This window comes from Jaculus jaculus, chromosome 11, assembly GCF_020740685.1.
Source record: "Jaculus jaculus isolate mJacJac1 chromosome 11, mJacJac1.mat.Y.cur, whole genome shotgun sequence".
Taxonomy (NCBI): domain Eukaryota; kingdom Metazoa; phylum Chordata; class Mammalia; order Rodentia; family Dipodidae; genus Jaculus; species Jaculus jaculus.
The window spans coordinates 37,967,169-37,986,541 of NC_059112.1; the positions used below are offsets into that span (position 1 = coordinate 37,967,169).

Below are 19,373 nucleotides of genomic sequence, written 5' to 3' on the forward strand. Positions count from 1 at the left end.
GAAAAAGGATCCACAGCCTGCTTTGTTTGAAAGACACAGTAAAATTCTGGCAAACAAAGGCAGGAGGCCTGAGAAGCAGTGGTGAATCCATTGACACTCTAGGTACATGTCCCCCCAGAATACTTCTTTGATCTTAAAGGTTGTTGTGTTTGTGGCCAGCTTTCTCAAGTACTTTCTTTTGCCTCTCATCACTTTAGTTTTTCAAGGGTCAAGTTTCATTCATATCTAAGAGTATGCTGCCAGCAGGCATCAGGCTGGGGAGACTTGCAGATCTGTCCCCAAAGACTGCTTAAAGTGTTAAGACCCTCCCCTACGTATCTCAAGACAGTTACAAATGTTAACTATCCATTCCAGGTAATATGGCTAAACTATACAAGGAGGTGATTTATCAGACCTTTGCCAAAGCTTGGAATAGCGAACACTGTCAGGAAAAGTAAACCTTAAACTTGATAGGTAGTAAATGCAACTCAAATCACCCTAAATACCAACATGCCTTGTACTTACTAAACCTCTTTCCTCCCTTTCTTTGCTCTTTTTAACTGCCACCTCTGACTCCCTTCAATTTCACACCACTGGAATGGTTACACCCTTTCCTTTGAGACTAATTAATGCCATTTATTTCATTCATGTGTTGAAACAATAAAACTAACAAGTCAGTAAGGGTATAAAGAGTGGGGGAGAAGTTGGCCTTCTAAAGCCATTTTCATGATCTCTCTGAATTAAAACTTCAGACTTTGATGTTGTTGCCTTATTTCACTAATTGAAATTTTTCTAAACATTTTTCCAAATATAAATTTAAAAGTCATATTGAAAGAAAATTTAGCTTTCTCTTTATGTCTAATTCATACATTAATGTTTAGATTGTTAGATGCTTTAAATTTACTTAATACAGATCACAAACTATAATGCCATTAATCAATTTTATAGAGTTAGGACATTTAAAATAATATATTTTCTTTTTTAAGTGGGTTTATATCTACATGTACATGTAGATGCCAGAGGTCAGTGTCAGCTGCCTTCCTCAATCTTTCTCCATCTCATTTTTTTTTTTTAATTTTGAGATGGGGTCGTTCATAAAATTTATAGCTCACTGATTCAGCTAGACAGCCTGGTTTGAGAGCCCCAGGGATCTTCCTGTCTCCATCCCCATCCTCAAGTACTGGGATTACAGGCAAACAGTACTTTGACTGGATTTTTACATGGGTGCTGGGGATATGAACTTAGTTCCTCATGCATGCACTGTATGTACTTTACTAGCGAAGCCATGTCCCAACCCTAACATTTATTTCATTGTTTTTTCCCAAAGCCTTTCCTAATCTTTGTTGTGTGAGGCTGCCCTCTGTGCTGTAAGAGAAGCAGAGGTGGAGAGATGGCTCAGCAATTAATGCACCTTCTAGCAAAGCCTAACAGCCTGGGTTTAATTCCCCAGTACCCACATAAAGCTGGATGCGCAAAGTGGTGCATGCATCTGAAGTTCCTTTGCAATGGCAAGAGGCCCTGACATGCGCATTCTTTCACTCTTTCTCTCTACTTGCAAGTAAATAAAAATACTTAAAAATATTTTAAATTCTGGAATATAATAAGAAAACTTACAACATCCAGGGTAATGAGAAATGAAGGGAAAATTTGGCCGAGAGCACTGTGGCATTTTACTTTATCCACCCACCACTATCCTCTGCTTTCCAGCTTGGCAACAGCCATTGAAGACAGCAGCCCACATTCCTGGTATAGCGTGCTGGTGCAAGAGGGATCAATACAGATCTTACATGGAAAAAAGGTACCTGGGTGTTTTGACCTACCTAGTAGCTCTCTGAAGAATTAGCTCAGATTTTGTCTCGGTTACACCAGCCTAGACTCCATGCTTTCTCGGGACTGATGTGGCCAACTCTATAGGCAGCATTTGTCAAGAGCAGTTAAAGGCAAAGACATTAGCTATAGCCTCAAAGAAAAAGAATAACAGAAGGTGCAAGTAATGGACAGATGAGGAGCATGGCAGGAAGAAGCTTGGAAAGAAGCCATGTGAGGGGAAAAAGGACTTTGAAAAGCCCCTAATGAGAGAATACAGGGCAATCTACAAAAGACCTGAAAGAGCTTGGGCTTTTACCTGGTTATGGCCACTCTAAAAGAAGTGACCATGAAGGAAGGCAGAGTTGAAAATAGCATAGGAAAGCCTTGAAAGCAGAACTCACGAGAAGCCCATTTTCAAAGACTGGAGAATGCTGTAATTTTCATTCTTTGGAGGTTCTAGATATTTAAGGAAATCCCTGTCGAATCACTAGCTGACCATTAAGATAAAAGAATAGAAATTTCAGTGGACACACAAGATGATGAATCAAACCAATATAGACATAGTTTAGATAAATGATTAAATAAGCAAACATTTATTAAACACAACATGGAACAACAGTGAATTCTGGGATGGGAGAAAACCTGACTTCCAGAATCACTATGCTGTAGGAGGGAAGGTAACCAGTTTTCAACAATAAAAATCATACCGGGCATGCAAAAACACAAAGTATAGCCCATCTACAAGGAAGAAAAGGAAAAGAACAGGAAGTACACTTGAGGAAGCCCAGCCATTGGATTTACTAGACACAACCTAAAATCAAATATGTTGCTCCTTGACAGACCCTTGTCTGCCTCTACTACCTAGCCTTGCCCCCAGCTTATTGACACCAGCCATGCAGGTGTTCTTCAAACTCCCAGCCTTGTTCCTACCTTTGTCTTATAGCATGCCAAGTATCCCTTCTCCATAGCTCACAGGCATTCGGACTGGGTTTTCTACTTCCTCATAGGCACCTTGCCTGACTTATCTAAAATGGTCATGCAATTCTAACTCCCTACAATCTCTGCTACCTTTCCTGTTCACATCCTACAATCTCTTCTACCTTTCCTGTTCACGACCTTACTCTGAAATGTTTTCCTTCTCCCTATCTTTTTTGCCTATTTCTTTTATTGGCATGTCAGGTCCTTGGAAGTAGGTTCTTTATTTATTTTCTTTCCTGTGGGTCACACACCTGTAGCAGTGAGCCAGAGCAGAACTAAAGAAATAATTATCAAATGAATAAAGAAAGATACTTATACATGTTAACAATAATAACAACAGGTACAAAAAAAAATCTCCTAAGATTCCTGTGGGATAGTTCCCTTACCTCAGAAATTTTACTTAGTACCTGTTTAATGATTCTATTAGAGAAAATCTATCCACTAACGATTTTTTTTTAATTTTATTTATTTATTTATTTATTTGAGAGTGACAGACACAGAGAGAAAGACAGATAGAGGGAGAGAGAGAGAATGGGCACGCCAGGGCTTCCAGCCTCTGCAAACGAACTCCAGACGCGTGCGCCCCCTTGTGCATCTGGCTAACGTGGGACCTGGAGAACCGGGCCTAGAACCGGGGTCCTTAGGCTTCACAGGCAAGCGCTTAACCGCTAAGCCATCTCTCCAGCCCTCACTAACGATTTTTGAAATGAGGCAAAAAAAAAAAAAAATGCTTGGTGCCATGTCATTTCCTTCCTAGGGAAGGTGTGTAAGGGGTGGGGTCGTAGTGAGAAAAAACTCTGCTCTAGGTAAGCACTGGCCTGGGCAGGGACTGAGAATGTGTCAGAGAGCTGCAGCCGGGAAACATCAGGCCAGTTTTGATGATGGTAGTGGTAGAAATGTCTTCAAGAATTCAAAGTAATATTATTTTTGGCAGAGGTTGGAAAACAAGGTAGGTAATATAAAAATGTTTAGTAATGCCTAGATTAAAAAAAGAAAGGAGGCTGGAGAGATGACTCAGCAGTTAAGGTGCTTGCCTGCGAAGCCTGAGGACCCAGGTTTGGCTTCCCAGAACCCCACATAAGTCAGATGCACAAGGTGACTCAGGCTCAAAGGTAGTGCAAGCATTTGGGGTTCATTTGTATTGGCTAGGAGCCCTGGTGTGCCAATACTTTCTCTCTCTCTTTCATAAATAAACTAAGAAAGAAAGAAAGGGATAGTATACCAAATGGTCTTTGTCTCTACAGACATGTCCTTGATGCTGGTAAATTCTAAACCAGACAGAAGAGATGACTCTGTAAATTAAATGAGTTTACCTCACTTTTATGAGTTTACCAAATTTTTATTCTGGCCAAAACCTTTCTAGACGCTATTATATATTTTTTACTTCGTCAATATATTAGCCACTTTCAATATATAATTCAAGTATAAGCTCAGTAACACATTTTGAGACATGAGGATAGGGGATAATGCTAGACAGCTTTGGTTAGAGTCTGGCCTTGCCACTCACCATCTGAACAGGTTAACATTTTGTGCCTTAGTTTCTTTAGCTGTAAATCAGGATTATACTAGTTCCTGTACCATAAGATTATAATAAGGATTAAAGAAGTTATGCATATGATGTGTTTAATATAATGCCTCACATATTGTACTCAAGAAATATTACAAATGCTACAATTATTCTTAAGGGTATACACAGAGAGCCTTGAAATCATTAAAGGTTTTATTTATTTTTATAATTTTTTAAATTTTAAATATTTATTTATTTATTTATGTGTGTGTGTGTGTGTGTGTGTGTGTGTGTGTGTGTAAGAGAGAGAGAAAGAGAGAAGAGAGACAGAGAATGGGTACTCTAGGCCCTCCAGCCACTGTAAACGAATTCCAGACATATGCACCACCTGTGCATTTGGCTTACATGGGTACTGGGGAATCAAACTTGGGCCCTTGGGCTTTGCAGACAAGTGCCTTAACTGGTGAGCCATCTCTCTAGCCCTAGAAAGGTTTTAACTTAGGGCTGGAGACAGTGGTGAAATATTTGCCTTGCCAGTGTGGGGCCTAGGTTCAACTCTCAGCACCACACACAAAAGACCTTAAATTTTATGTGATGTTGCAACCTAGTGATCCTTTAAAAAATGTTTTTATTTATTTATTTGAGAGAGAGAAAGGGGGAGGGGGGCGGTTGCTAGGACTTCCAGCCAGTGCAAATGAAATCCAGACACATGTGCCACCTTGTACATCTGGCCTATGTGGGTTCTGGGGAATCAGGCCTGGGTCCTTAGGTTTCTCAGGCAAGCGCCTTAACTGCTAAGCCATCTCTCCAGCCCATTATCCCTTTTTAAAATATTTTTTTTAAAAAATTGATATTTTTATTTATTTATTTAAGAGTGACAGACAGAGAGAGAAAGAGGTAGATAGAGAGAGGGAGAGAGAATGGGAGCACCAGGGCCTCCAGCCACTGCAAACGATCTCCAGATGTGTGCGCCCCCTTGTGCATCTGGCTAACGTGGGACCTGGGAAATCGAGCCTCGAACCAGGGTCCTTAGGCTTCACAGGCAAGTGCTTCACCACTAAGCCATTTTTCCAGCCCTAAAAGATATTTTATTTATTTCTTTGAGAGGGGGAAGAGGCAGAGAAAGGGCACACCAGGGCCCCTAGCCTCAGGAGACAAACTCCAGATGCATGTGCCACCTTGTACATCTGGCTTTTTGTGGGTACTGGGGAATCAAACTTGGGTTCTTTGGCTTTGCAGGCAAGTGCCTTAACTGCTAAGATATCTCTCCAGCCCCCATGATCCCTTATTTATTTATTTATTTATTTTGTTTTTTCGAGGTAGGGTCTCACTCTGGTGCAGGCTGACCTGGAATTAACTTTGTAGTCTCAGGGTGGCCTTAAACTCATGGCGATCCTCCTACCTCTGCCTCCTGATGCTGGGATTAAAGGTGTGCACCACCACGCCCGTCCCATGATCCTTTTTGAAATGATGTAAGTTACTGGCTTTTCTATATAATAACTCCAGGCTATTTTGCTGGAGTGCTCTATACTGTTATAGTTTTTATATGTTCTTGCATGAGGTCCCTAAATTTTTGTTCTCACTGGTGTTGGTCATGTTTTATATCTGCACTAGCCTCTTTCCATGCTTTGACTTTGTAGAAATATAAACTAAGCTTGCCAGGCATGTATTTAAATAAGAACTAATAGTTCTAAAGTTGAAAAATCCCTTCTGGGAATTTGAATTCAAGGGCATCTTTTTAGCTACTCAGAGGCATTGTATTTTTCTTCTTTACTGTGTTACTATTTAAAGATAAAATGTTAGAAAATTAAGGTTTCAGGCTAGAGAGATGGCTAAGCAGTTAAGGCACTTGCCTGCAAAGCCTAAGAACTCATGTGTGAATTTCTAGGTTCCATGTAGCCAGATGAACAGTAATGCAAGCATGCAATGTCACACATGGACAGAAGGGGGCACACATATCTGGAGTTTGTTCACAGTAGTTGAAGGCCCTGGCACACCCATACTCTCTCTCTGCCTCTTCCTCTCTCTCTCTCTCTCTCTCTCTCTCAAAATAAATAATAAAAAAGAGAAAATTGGGCTGGAGAGATGGTTTACCGGTTAAGCGCTTGCCTGTGAAGCTTAAGGACCCCGGTTCGAGGCTTGGTTCCCCAAGTCCCACGTTAGCCAGATGCACAAGGGGTCGCAGGCATCTGGAGTTTGTTTGCAGAGGCTGGAAGCCCTGGCGCACCCATTCTCTCTCTCTCTCCCTCTATCTGTCTTTCTCTCTGTGTCTGTCACTCTCAAATAAATAAATAAATAAATAAATTTTTAAAAAAGAGAAAATTAAGGTTCCCAGAATAACAAACATATCAATTTTATGTCAACACATATCTGTTAAAATTAATAAGTTTCCGATATAGTTCAAATAAATACTTGTTACATTATTTCTACATGTAAGATAATGGGGTAACAAAAATATGGTCCTGGACCTTCTAAACCTTGCAACATTGAGGTGAAGATAACGTATATGAAAGTAGTGCCAAGATATATAGTGAGAGATACCAAAGTTTTCTTCCCAGGTATATGAGAGCCTTGAGGAAGGCCCTGAACCTAACAAGAGTTTAGGGAAGCATGCTAAGAGGATTGTGTTTTAATTAAGTAAGCCTCCATGATGGCAGGGAAAGGAAGTCTGGGTGGGCTACTCTAAGCTGCAAATAGGACAGCTAGAGAGCCGCACAGTGCTGTTATGTGGCTGTGTGTAAGGACAAACAGTTGGATATTGTTATTTTAAAAAGAAGAGAAAAATGGTGAGAAATGAAAGCATAAGGTAGACTGTATAGGGTGCAGATTCCAGAGGTCCTTATATGAATGTGATGCAGAGAAGCCTGGATGTTACATTTTTCAGAGGTGTCAAATTTTGAGAAAAGTGTCCATCTTTAAAATTTCCTTTTGGGGGCTGGAGATATGGCTTAGCGGTTAAGCGCTTGCCTGTGAAGCCTAAGGACCCCGGTTTGAGGCTCAGTTCCCCAGGTCCCACGTTAGCCAGATGCACAAGGGGGCGCACGCGTCTGGAGTTCGTTTGCAGAGGCTGGAAGCCCTGGCGTGCCCATTCTCTCTCTCTCCCTCTACCTGTCTTTCTCTCTGTGTCTGTTCTCTCAAATAAATAAATAAAAAATTAAAAAAAAAATTTCCTTTTGGAAGTACAACCGAGATAGCAAGGTGAAGAGTAAACACAGAAAGGAGGGAAGAGACCAGCCTGATGGTGGTTTCAACTACTGAAGATGGCAGGGCCCATGGGAGGGCCAGGCTGCAGTTGTATGAGGAGAGAGAGGGCAAAGGCATATTTGGAGCCTTCTTTCCGGTAAAAGGAGTATGAGACTGAGTAGAATCTAGGATGACTTCCAGGATTCAGACCAGAGATTTTGGGGAGATGAAAATGCAGTTAGCAGAGAGCAGTTGGGTTTCTTGTTATTTTAATTTAGCTCTTTTTCTCTTTGAGGAGCACAGGAAGAAAAGGGTTAAGTTGTGTAATTAGGTTTGAGGTACTCACAGGTGAGATAAAAGTGGAGAGAGATTTTAGGATAATTGACAGATGCATAAATACCAATGGAAGCCCAGGCCAATGTGTGAAAAGACAAGGGCAGCAAAGGGAGGGTAGGAGGAAGCAGGACACCTTGTTGAGAGGCACAAGAGAGAACAGTCCATGAGAGATAGCTATGGCTTTCAGACACAGTGCCTGACCCTGTTAACACACTGAGCATAGTACATTTTCTGAGCACTCACTCCATGTAGGTACTGACCTAATGCTTTATATAATGTAGCTCATTCAATCTCTTATCCATATGCTACAGTTGATGAATCTCAAGTTCATGTAACTTTCCCCAGGTCATAGCATGAGTTGGCAGAACTAGGATCTGAACCCAGATCTGCTCGATTACAAAGCCCATGTTCTTAACTCTGCTGAAGCAAAAAAATTTCAGGTTGCAACTTAATGTTATCATAGTAAGGACTGCTACATACCCCTTTTCAAGAAGCGTAAATACACAATGGTCTCACCATCTCAAAGCCGTATCAAACTAAATAGTAAAAACCAGGTCATGTTTGACCATCTCATCAATTTCAATGATTCTTTATAATCATTGAATTTCATAAGACACTGGTCAAATGATGAAAACAATGAAGTGTACCATGATTACATTGACTTTAGCTGTTCCAATAGTGCCAAAAGAAGGTTCTAAATGAACTGGTTAGTGTTCTTCTGAGGAAAACTAAATGTCTGAGACTTAAACACTTAGCCTACTGAGCTTTCTTGCAAATTCACTATTTGGTCCCAAGCAGACCCAGACAGGGTATGCATAGTTCAGCACCAGCCTGCCACAAATGTGGAAAAAGTCATTAAAACATATACTTCAGAGGTTTATTTTAGATGATAAATTATATCCCATTTAAAGACAGAATAAGGAAATTATCTTATTATAAAAGTTGTAATTTCCCCATTTCCCACTAGAGGAAGCAATAGCATTACTCTTACCATTTGGTGGATAAAAAACAGCATATTCTTCTAATCCTAGTTTTCCTATAAGAGAAAAACCTATATTAAATTAAAAAAATTAACATCAGCTTATTTGTAAATGCATTAGTAATTAATGAAATTTTAAGCACTATTATAGTCTGATTTTATTTAACTTCATAATATGGAATTAATTTGAAAATTTGCCAGTTTAACCTTCTCATATTAGCAAACGCTTTCATTAATTAAAATCAGCAATATACACAAATGATTTTCAAGCTTCTTAAGCACTTGTGAATAATCTATTTATAGACATAAAATTGTTTTGCTAATGCAGATGATGTTGTTTATGAAGGCAAGTCTGTTTTGCAGTATCTCTTAAATTTACCTTTTAATATTTTTTGTTTATTTCTTTTATCTATTGATTTGAAAGCAACAGAGAAAGAGGCAGAAAGAGAGAGAGAATGGGCATGCCAGGGCCTCTAGCCACTGCAAATGAACTCCAGACACATGTGCCCCCTTGTGCATCTGGCTAACGTGGGTCCTAGGGAATTGAGCCTCGAACTGGGGTCCTTTGACTTCACAGGCAAGCGCTTAACCACTAAGCCATCTCTTCAGCCCTTAAACTTACCTTTTTATGCAAAATGTCAAGAAGTTTAAAACTTAAATTATTTATACATGGCATGATATCACATATTCTGGTTCCCAAAATGGTTCATATGCTCAGAGAACAGGGATGAATATTTGAAATCAAGATCTTCCCAGAAAAGTATATTCACTATAATAAAATATTCAAGAGTTTTAAAAAGTAATTTTTCCTCAAAGCTTTCAAGTGTCCCAGTTTTTCCCCATCTTTCACTGAACATGGCTTTTTTTCTTGACAGTTTTCCTAACACCTTTGAGTTTATGAAAAAGACATTTACTCTTGTATTGGGCTTTAAAGTAAAATTCTTTTTTTTTTTTTGGTTTTTCGAGGTAGGGTTTCACTCTAGCCCAGGTTGACCTGGAATGCACTATGGAGTCTCAGGGTGGCCTTGAACTCACAGCAGTCCTCCTACCTCTGCCTCCCGAGTGCTGGGATTAAAGGCATGTGCCACCATGCCCGGCTTAAAGTAAAATTCTTTATTATTATTGTTGTTATTATTATTATTATTATGTTTTGCTCTTGTTAGGTGTTGAGGCACAGAAAAGAAAAAGATGTGTGAGCACCTTCAGTTAAGGAGGGTATACAAAAGCTGATCTCTGGGTGAGGGGAGAAGGAAAGAATGAAAAATAGACCTCTCCATTGTTAACTACTAGGGGCTGACACAAGCAAAATAAATATAGGATCCCTCAACCATGTGGCTTATAATCCAAACTAAACCATGAAAGCTGAGAACGTGTTTTCTAACTTCTTTTCCACAGACTTTAAGTGGTTAGAGGTTCAGCGTGGAGGGAACCTGATGATAGGGTAGTGGGTATGATGAGGTATAGCTGCGTCTTCAAGGCCCTGTAATTTTGGTGGGTGGAGGAATGTGAAGCCTCCCATGTACAGGGATCACATTGGAGGCTAGAATGAATATAGCACATTGTGGGATAATCAAGGGAGGAAAGCTAGCATAAGACTGTATGAGCTAATAGAAAGCCTTAAAGTCAGTCTTCTACACACTCATTTTAGAAGCAAAAGCACCGAAAGAGTCCCAAGTCTGGGGAGCTTAACTCAAACACACATGCTGTGGTCTATCTCAGAACAGGAGTTGGAAGCACTGGGCAGCTGTTCATCCTGAGGAAATGAAGGAAAGTGGTTTCTTTCTTCACAGAATTGACAGGAGGAGCATACACAACAGGCCCCCAGCTTTCAGTGCTGGGTGTTGACCACCTAATGAAAAGGCAGAGGACTGTCAGATAAGTTCAGTTGTCAGGTGACTGAAAGGTACCAATAGTGATACCACAGACACAACTAGTGATAGAGAGGAAAGTACTAGAACAGAAGTTAGAGGTTAACAGCATATCAATAACACCAAAACTTTCAGTGTGATAGGACTAAAAAGATTCATCCAAAGCATAGTTGATTCTGTGTGAAGAAGTCATCCTTAGAAAGGAAAAGAGACAACACTTCAGGACAATGAGCAGCAGAGGAGGCAGCAAGCAGTGTGAGAAAGGGCATTGGAAGGCTTCTTCCTGAGCTGCTTCAGCACTGGTGACAGTCGCTGTCCTCTGAGGGAAACCTGAAGTAATTTACAATGTATAAAATGGCAACACCAATATATGATACAAAATAAGCAAACATTCTTGGCACTATTATGTACATCTTATGTAAAACTTCCTTAATGTTACTAAAATATTACCTCTTATGTATGATTTCGGTGGTGAAGCGCTGTTGTATGCAAAGTGACCCAGTACAGACGTGTCCCGGGAAAAACAAAGTAACACCTAGATATAAGATCAGAAAATAACAAGTAATTAAGCATTGTCATTAAGTTGGATAACTCATTACTCTTTTCTACTCAGGAAAGGTTCAAGATCAGAGCTGTACTTTGCAATGGGAAGAGTGCCCTCTACCGGACTACTCCATTACATGTTAAAAAGGGGATTCCAAAGGCAAATGGCCAGAGCTCTTCAAGGACTTCTCATTGTTTGCTACCTTAATTGGAACAGCAGAAGATGCAATTTACTAACTAGAACCCAATTTTCTTGTGTTTTCTCTGGAAACTAGAAACACCTAGGAGAAATTTAACACATGAGATATGTATAGGGTCGACTGTGGGTAACCACCAGTGGCACAGAAATATTTAGACTGAAGGAAACGAGTGAGATAGATGGATGGCATGCAACAACAACAACTGGATATGCCAGGGATGGAGGGAAGCCAACATGTGGACTTTAGAAAGACTGGAAAAAGCAGTCACTGTAGAAGCTGCCTGTCCTGATTGTCAGGTAGAATGTGGCACGAGATGATTAGGGCAGAATCAGGATGCCCACTATGGACATGGAATGCTCACACTAGCCTTAGATTTGGGATGGGAGGCCAATTTCTAAGGTCATTAGTGGTAGGAAATCTGGGTACTGGTATCAGAAGACCTGTAATTAAAGATATTACAAAGAAGGAATTAGTAGTTATTGGAAAAGGGTGCACAGTCAGTGAGCGTAGACTTGGAACCAGACTAAATGGAAGCCTTTTATGTGCAAGATACAATAAAGGGGCCTAGTTTTGTGAAATGGATCAATATGGAGACTGGGCAGTAGCCACCCCCAATGTTAGAATGTGTGGCCACTGTGCACTGGCTTGTTTCAAGAGAGGGATACATGCTTATGATAAAAATTAGAGATGTGAATAACAAAAAGGAAGAAAACTCTCATGATTGCACCAGTGCTAATATGTGGATGAATTTAATTTCACACTAGTTTAAATGCATGTAGAAATTTTAATAAAAGGATTATGCTAGTTTTATAACCTATTTTCTCTCAGTGCTACAAATGATTATTATTTGTTATATTCATTTGAGAGAAAAAGAGGGAAAGGCAGACAGAGAGAGATAAGGGCACACTAGGGCCTCTAGCGGCTGCAAATGAACTCTAGACACGCGCCACCTTGTGCAGCTGCCTTATGTGGGTTCTGGGGAATTGAACTGGGTCCTTGGGCTTCACAAGCAAGTGCCTCAACTGCTAAGCCATCTCTCCAGCCCCTGATTATTTTGTTATATGTTATAAAAAGAATATTTCCTATGTACATTTAAAACTATTTTATTTATTATTTATTTGAGAGAGAGAATGGACATGGCAGAGCCTCTAGCCACTACAAATGAACGCCAGACACATGCACCACCTTGTGTATCTGGTTTACTTGGGTTCTGGGGAATCAAACCTGGGTCCTAAAGCTTCACAATGAGTGCCTTAACTGCTAAGCCATCTCTTCAGCCTTTATGCATATGTTTATGTTGCTGAATATGCCACTGTATAAATGAACAATAATTTATTTAACCCATTTTATTGTTGAAATCGAATTCAAATTTGATTTGAACTTCTTTACATCTAAGTCTTTTTGTTGTTGTTGTTTTGTTTTTTTTGAGGTAGGGTCTTGTTCTACCCAGGCTGACCTGGAATTCACTATGTAGTCTTAGGGTGGCCTTGAACTCACAACAATCCTCCTACCTCTGCCTCCAGAGTGCTGGGATTACAGGCATGTGTCACCACGCCTGGCTTATATCTAATTCTTTATCATTGTTGGGGTTTAAACCTGGGGCCTTGTATAGACTATCAAATGCTCTACAACTGAGCCCCATTCTTGACAACACCAACTCCTTATGTACAGTTTTAGTTATTTAAATTTCTGAAAGTAGACTAGATATCTGGTCACATGGTATGGCATTTTAGATGTAAAACTTCTAGTACACATTCCAATCTGTACTTCAGAAAGCTGGGGTTTTTTTCTAGCAGTAAGATAATGTACATGTTCTCCTTTATTAAGAAAGGTTATAATCAGGGCTGGGAAGATGGCTTAGCAGTTAAGGTCACTGCCTGCAAAGCCAAAGGACCTCAGTTTGGTTCCCCAGGACCCACATAGGCCAGATGCACAAGGTGTCACATGCGTCTGGAGTTCATTTGCAGTGGCTGGAGGCCCTGGCATACCCATTCTCTCTCTGCTTCTCTCCTCTCTCTTTCAAATAAATAAAAAAAAATATAAAAGGAAAGGCTATCCCTTTTCATAGGCAAGTTATCCTACTTTAATTTAATTTATAGTGCCTTTAACTAATTAATTGAATACTAACATTTGCAGTTTGCTATTTTCATGGCTCATCATTTTATTTCATTTAAAATGACTACTTTTTTAAATTACTACTTTAAATTTTTTGTGTATTACTGATGTTTACTTTTAGTCTGTATGTATGTATGTATCATCTACCTACCATCTATCTACATATCATTTATCATCTACCAATTGAACTGTCTATCTATCTACCTATCTATGTATTATCTATCAGCTATCATCTATCTATATGGGAAAGAATCAAAAACCTGGTATGTACCAAGCACATGCTTTACAACTAAGCTATATCCCAAGTCTTCAAATGTAACGAAACTTGCAAATACTTTTGCTCAAATACTTTTGGCATGTTTTTAATTTTGATGTGTTCAAATCTACCATACTTTCTTTCATGCTTAGCTATCAATCCCTCTTCACATTTATATTCTACATAGGTTCACTTCAATTAGGAAAGTACTTGGCACTGTTCATCAAATATTCTGGTTGTTTCCACTTAGGAACATCTGTCAACTTGCCTTTTTTGGCCACGCTGGTGTTAGATACAGCCATGTGACTGATACGCATCACTTGAGATCTTCCAAGTGAAAGTTTCAAAGAACTAGATCAGAGTTAACCATATCCTTTCTTCACAGTAAACTTGAATTTCTCTTCAGTGGTTACTCTGGTGACCTGGGTTCTGGAGTAAGGATGGCTGGGTACCCTTCCTACTCAAGATGATCATGTTTACCAGTAATAAAAACCCTTTGTTTTAAGCCATTGAGAGTTCAGATTTGTATGTTCCTGAAGCTCAATTCTCATCTTCACTCAAAATACTTAATATAGCATTCTAATATATTAGTTTCATAGTAAAATCACTAACCCACCTGGAATGGATTTTGAGGCTAGATTGTTGAGTTCAAATCATAGCTCTGCAATGTTCTGATTGAATGACACTGGAAAAGTGACAAGACTTCTTTGTTGGTGTCTTTTCCCCCATGTGTAATCTGAAAATAATAATGCTCATACCAAAGTATATTGCAAGGATTGGTAAACATGTATAAGGTATTTAGAACAGTGCCCTAGCACATCATACTATTATGTCAGCTGCAATTACAACAACGTCACTATTAATTTTCTTCTATATTCTGTTATATTTTGCTTCTAATATATTTAATTTGGGTTTATTTTATTTATATGGCTCAACAGTCATGTTTCTTCAACTTGAATTTTGTTTATCTACATTTCTGGAAAATATCCAAATTTTATATATGTACATATATATATATATGTATGTATACACACACACACACAGCTTTTTTTGTTTTTTTGAGGTAGGGTTTCACTCTAGGCTAGGCTGACATGGAATTCACTATGTAGTCTCAGGGTGGCTTGAACTCACAGCAATTCTCCTACTTCTGCCTCCTGAGTGCTGGGATTAAAGGTGTGTGCCACTATGCCTGGCTTTGTTATATCTTTTAAAATTATTCCATATTTTATTTTTAATGACTTCTACAAATTAGAAAATTCATCTATATTTATTTAATCTGCCATCTTTTAATTACTTTTATCCTTCTGGACCTTATTTTAGATGAGTTCTTCTATTTTTAAAAATATTTTTGTGATTTATTTTTATTTATTTTATTCATTAGAGACAGAGAGAGGGAGGGAAAGCAAGAGGAGGGAAAGAGAATGGGCATGCCAGGACCTCTAGCCACTGAAAATGAATTCCAGATGCATGTATCACCATGTGCATCTGGCTTACATGGGACCTGGATAATAAAAGCTGGGTCCTTAGGCTTCATAGACAAGTGCCTTAATGCTAAGCCATCTCTCCAGCCCTAATTTTTTTTATTTGAGAGAAAGAGGAATATATAGAGAGAATGGGCACACTAGAACCTATAGACAGTGCAAACGAACTCCAGACATGTGCACCACCTTGTACATCTGGCTTACGTGGGTACTGGGGAACCAAGTCAGCGTTTTTAGGCTTTGTAGGCAAGCAACTTAACTGCTGAGCCATCTCTCTAGCCTGACTCCCTCTAGTTTTAAAAAACAGTTTGCTTCTTTTATTCCTTCCAGGTACTGATGTGGGTGTATAGAGCATAGGATACCTCAAAAATATAGACAAACAAAATATCTTCTTTATGGATTATAATTATGATGGAGAGAGTAAATAAACAGAAAACCTCATAAAATTACATAGTATGTTAGTTGATAAGTGCTATGGGAATAAGTTAATGGGGTGCTTGCAAAGAAAGGGTGCTTGCAATGTTAGGGAAAGTGGACATTGAGAGGGAGCCATTTGATCAAACACTTGGAAGGAGTTGAGGAACTGAGCACGTGACTATCCAAGGAAGAGCATCCCAGGCCAAAGAGGCAGCAATGGCAATGGTGTTGCGAGGAGTAGGCCTGGTGTTTCAGAGGAGTAACTTGGATGCTGATGTGGCAGGGACCGATGAGCTGAATGAGATGAGATAGAGGACAAATCATGCAGTGTGTAGGCCACTGATGGGATGGTGACCTTTACTGGGGAGTGAAAAGGGGAGACACTGCAGAGTTTTGAGCAGAGGAGTAAAATGACATAACTCAAGACCAAGATCTGAGACTTGGGGCATTTTCATGTCTAACAGAAGAGATGAAACCAGCCTAGAACACTGATGGAGTGGGTTTACCATGATACTTTGAAGGGACTTCAGGGCCCATCACTAGTAAAGACCTCTGATGTCAGTAGTTGTACACTGTTCTAGGTAAGGGAGATACTCAGGAAGCATTGCTATGTATACACTTCTGATAAACTGCCTGAGATCTCAGAAAAAAAGAATGTGGATTTTTATTTTTATAAATATTTATTTTTATTTTCTAATAAGTTTTATTACTTTTTCTCATTCTGAACAAATACACACATGCTTTTCTTATTTTGTATTTTTAATATTACCTTTCCTTTTTTTTCCCCACTGTAGCCCAGGCTGACCTGAAATTCACTATATAGTCTCAGGCTGGCTTCAAACTCACAGTGATCCTCCTACTCAGCTTCCCAAGTGCTGGGATTAAAGGCATGGGCTACTATGCCTAGATTTTTGTTTGTTTGTTTGTTTATTGCAAGGAGAAAAAAAGAAAGAGAATGGGCATGCCAGGGCCTCTTGCCATTGTAAACTTTAAGCATATGTACTATACATGTGGATTTACATGGGTATTGGGGAATTGAACCTGAGCTGTGAGGCTTTGCAAGCCTTTTACTGCTGAGCCATCCCTCCAGCCACATTTGCTTCTAAACAAAGAACTCAAGACTTATGAGACCCCACTTTTCTCAGAAGAGCTCTGGGTGGTTAATGGATGCTGGGGAAAAGAGTAGTGTTCTTCACTGCTGTAGCCACTAGTAAGTCGCCCATACTTCAGTAAGTAACCCACCCACGCTTATGTTAACAGCCCTAGTTTAACTCATGAGTCACACATGACCAAAAGACATGACATAAAAGCAGGAAAAGGGTTAGATGAACAGAAGAGATTTAATGGGAGTGGGAGGAGGATGAAAAGTAATGGGTAGATGTGATCAAAATACATACTACACATGTATGAAACTGTCAAAAATAAATGAATAAATAATGAAAAAAATTTAAAAGGCCTCAAAATTGTGAAAAGCTTTTATTCACCCAAAAGTTCAATTTGCTTTTGATGATAGTCAAATAGGAGGAAAACTAAAAGGTGTGTTTCTTAAAAAAGTGCAAAGGGGCCAGGCGTGGTGGCGCATACCTTTTAATCCCAGCACTCAGGAGGCAAGAGGTAGGAGGATTTCCATGAGTCTGAGGCCACCCTGAGACTCCATAGTGAATTCCAAGTCAGCATGGGCTAGAGTGAGAACCTACCTCAAAAAAAAAAAAAAAAAAAAAAGCAAAGGGATGATATGTTTTTGAGAGAAAAAAAAAAAAAAAAGAGAAAGAGTAAGAGTCACTAGTGACTAGTAACCATGACAAGAGCAGTTCAAGATGCAGCTCAAATGGCAAGACATTGCTCAAGTGTTTGATATCCATCCGGGGACCGAGGCTGGGGCCTAGTGCATGCCAGGAAAGGGCTCTACCACTGAGCCCTCACTTCTTCCTTAGCCCTAGTTTTATGATTTAAGATTTATTTTCACATCATTGTACCTGCAGCTACTTCATTCCTGTAAGTGCTATAACATATTACTTGGTTATTGCCCAATAGAAAAAGTATTTTAATTTTTTGTTATTTCTGCTGACACTAAAATAACTAGACTTTTACTGTGTCATTTCACACACCTGAGTATCTTTTAGGATGTATTCATTGGTATTACCTTTTAGACAGCATTTCAATATCATTATCAGGAGAGGGGGCAATGTAAGTGAGCTTAATTCCTAAGGTTGCCTGATTTTTATTTTCAATTATATATTTTAAATGATTATTTCTCATAGTTGAAACAGTAAAGGATTTAAATATTTTGATAAACTGGTATTTAAATGAATCATTTATTTCTATGCTTGTTAATAATATGCCCTTTTTGACTTTTTAACTATGTTTTCTTCTCTTTATCATTGGCTAGTATTCCAGAATGATCTGTATTTTTTGCTTGCTTTAGTGGGACTATATCTAGTATTTCAACAAAGTAATATTAACTTGCTAAGATGGTGAATGTTGGTTTCATAAAAATATTAAAATATTAATACATTACATGCTTTCTAGTATACAAATAGTATAAGAGGTATGTTAGGTTTACAACAGTGTGAATACACTTAACATTGTTAACTGTACACTTTGGAATAATTGCTGTTATTGTGATATTATTTTTCAGTACAATTAAATTTTTTTAACATATGTTATCAAATATAGCCTCAAATATATTTTTCACATTTATTAAGATAATCATAATCTTTATTTTTGACCTATTCATGTAATGAATATTTTCAATAAGTAAGTAAAACTGTTAGGCTCTAAAAGTCATAAATCCATATACTGTTTGTTATTGAACCAGTACATAATATTGACCTATTGTCTTGTCAAACTTTCATGGGCCACTGTGGCAATACACCCTGCAAATGTATACATCCCAGGTTCTGAAACCTATGGTTAATTTAATCAACCTATGAATGATGAGATTATCCAGGATTATCTGGCTAGGACCCAACATGGTCACAAAGTTATTTATAAACAAACAAACAAGAGAGGCAACAAGGTCAGAATGAGAGAGATTGGAGGATGCTGGCTATCCGCTGGCTTTGAAGAATGGGCCTTGAGCCAAAGAATACAGATGCATGGTAGAAGCTGGAAAAGGCAAAGAAATGGACTTCAGTTTCAGGAAGAAACACAGACCTGTAAACATCTGGGAAATAGACATGTGAAACTCTTTCTTCAGACTTCTGTGTTTCAGTGCTTTAAACCACTGAATTTTTGGTAATTACAACAGCAACAATAAGCTACTATAAAAAAAACTATTAGAATAAAATTAATATAAGTAAAGGAAAATAATACAACAGTACATACTTGCAAATATCTATCTTTGCCTTAGAAAGAAAAAAATCATAAAGAAATATCTGTATTAACTTTCCCTTAGTTTAGCAGACGGGAGAACATGGTAATTTTAGAAGAAGCTCCAAGCTTAAATGTGTCCCCCTAGAGTCCCTGGTACCATAGGGAAGACAAATGATCTGAGACTGCTCCACGGAGAGCATGGAGACTGAAAGGTGAGAATGCCAGGGGTAGTTTGCTAGACATAATGTGCTGGTGTGCCACTTGGGATCCAAGCAAAGAGCTGCCAGCTCCTAGTCCAACATGAGCTGTTTCATCCTCCAAGAGTCTACTTTGTCTCTTCATAAGGATATGACACTGTCATTGTAAACTGGCTAGAATATACACTTGTAAAATGATGACAATTTTAA

The 19,373-nt window shown here is 38.9% G+C and overlaps 1 protein-coding gene across 3 annotated transcripts in view; it reads right to left on the reverse strand.

Moving 5' to 3' along the window:
* The window catches only part of Tbc1d19 (TBC1 domain family member 19), a 170,399-nt gene that overhangs the window by 38,051 nt on the left and 112,975 nt on the right, over nucleotides 1-19,373 (reverse strand). For all 3 annotated transcript variants that reach the window (XM_045130142.1, XM_004656101.3, XM_045130143.1), the window contains 2 exons: nucleotides 11,090-11,174; nucleotides 8,784-8,828 (listed from right to left, as the gene is read on the reverse strand). In XM_045130142.1, coding sequence (XP_044986077.1) covers nucleotides 8,784-8,828; nucleotides 11,090-11,174 — 130 coding nt within the window. The remainder of the gene's footprint in view (nucleotides 1-8,783; nucleotides 8,829-11,089; nucleotides 11,175-19,373) is intronic.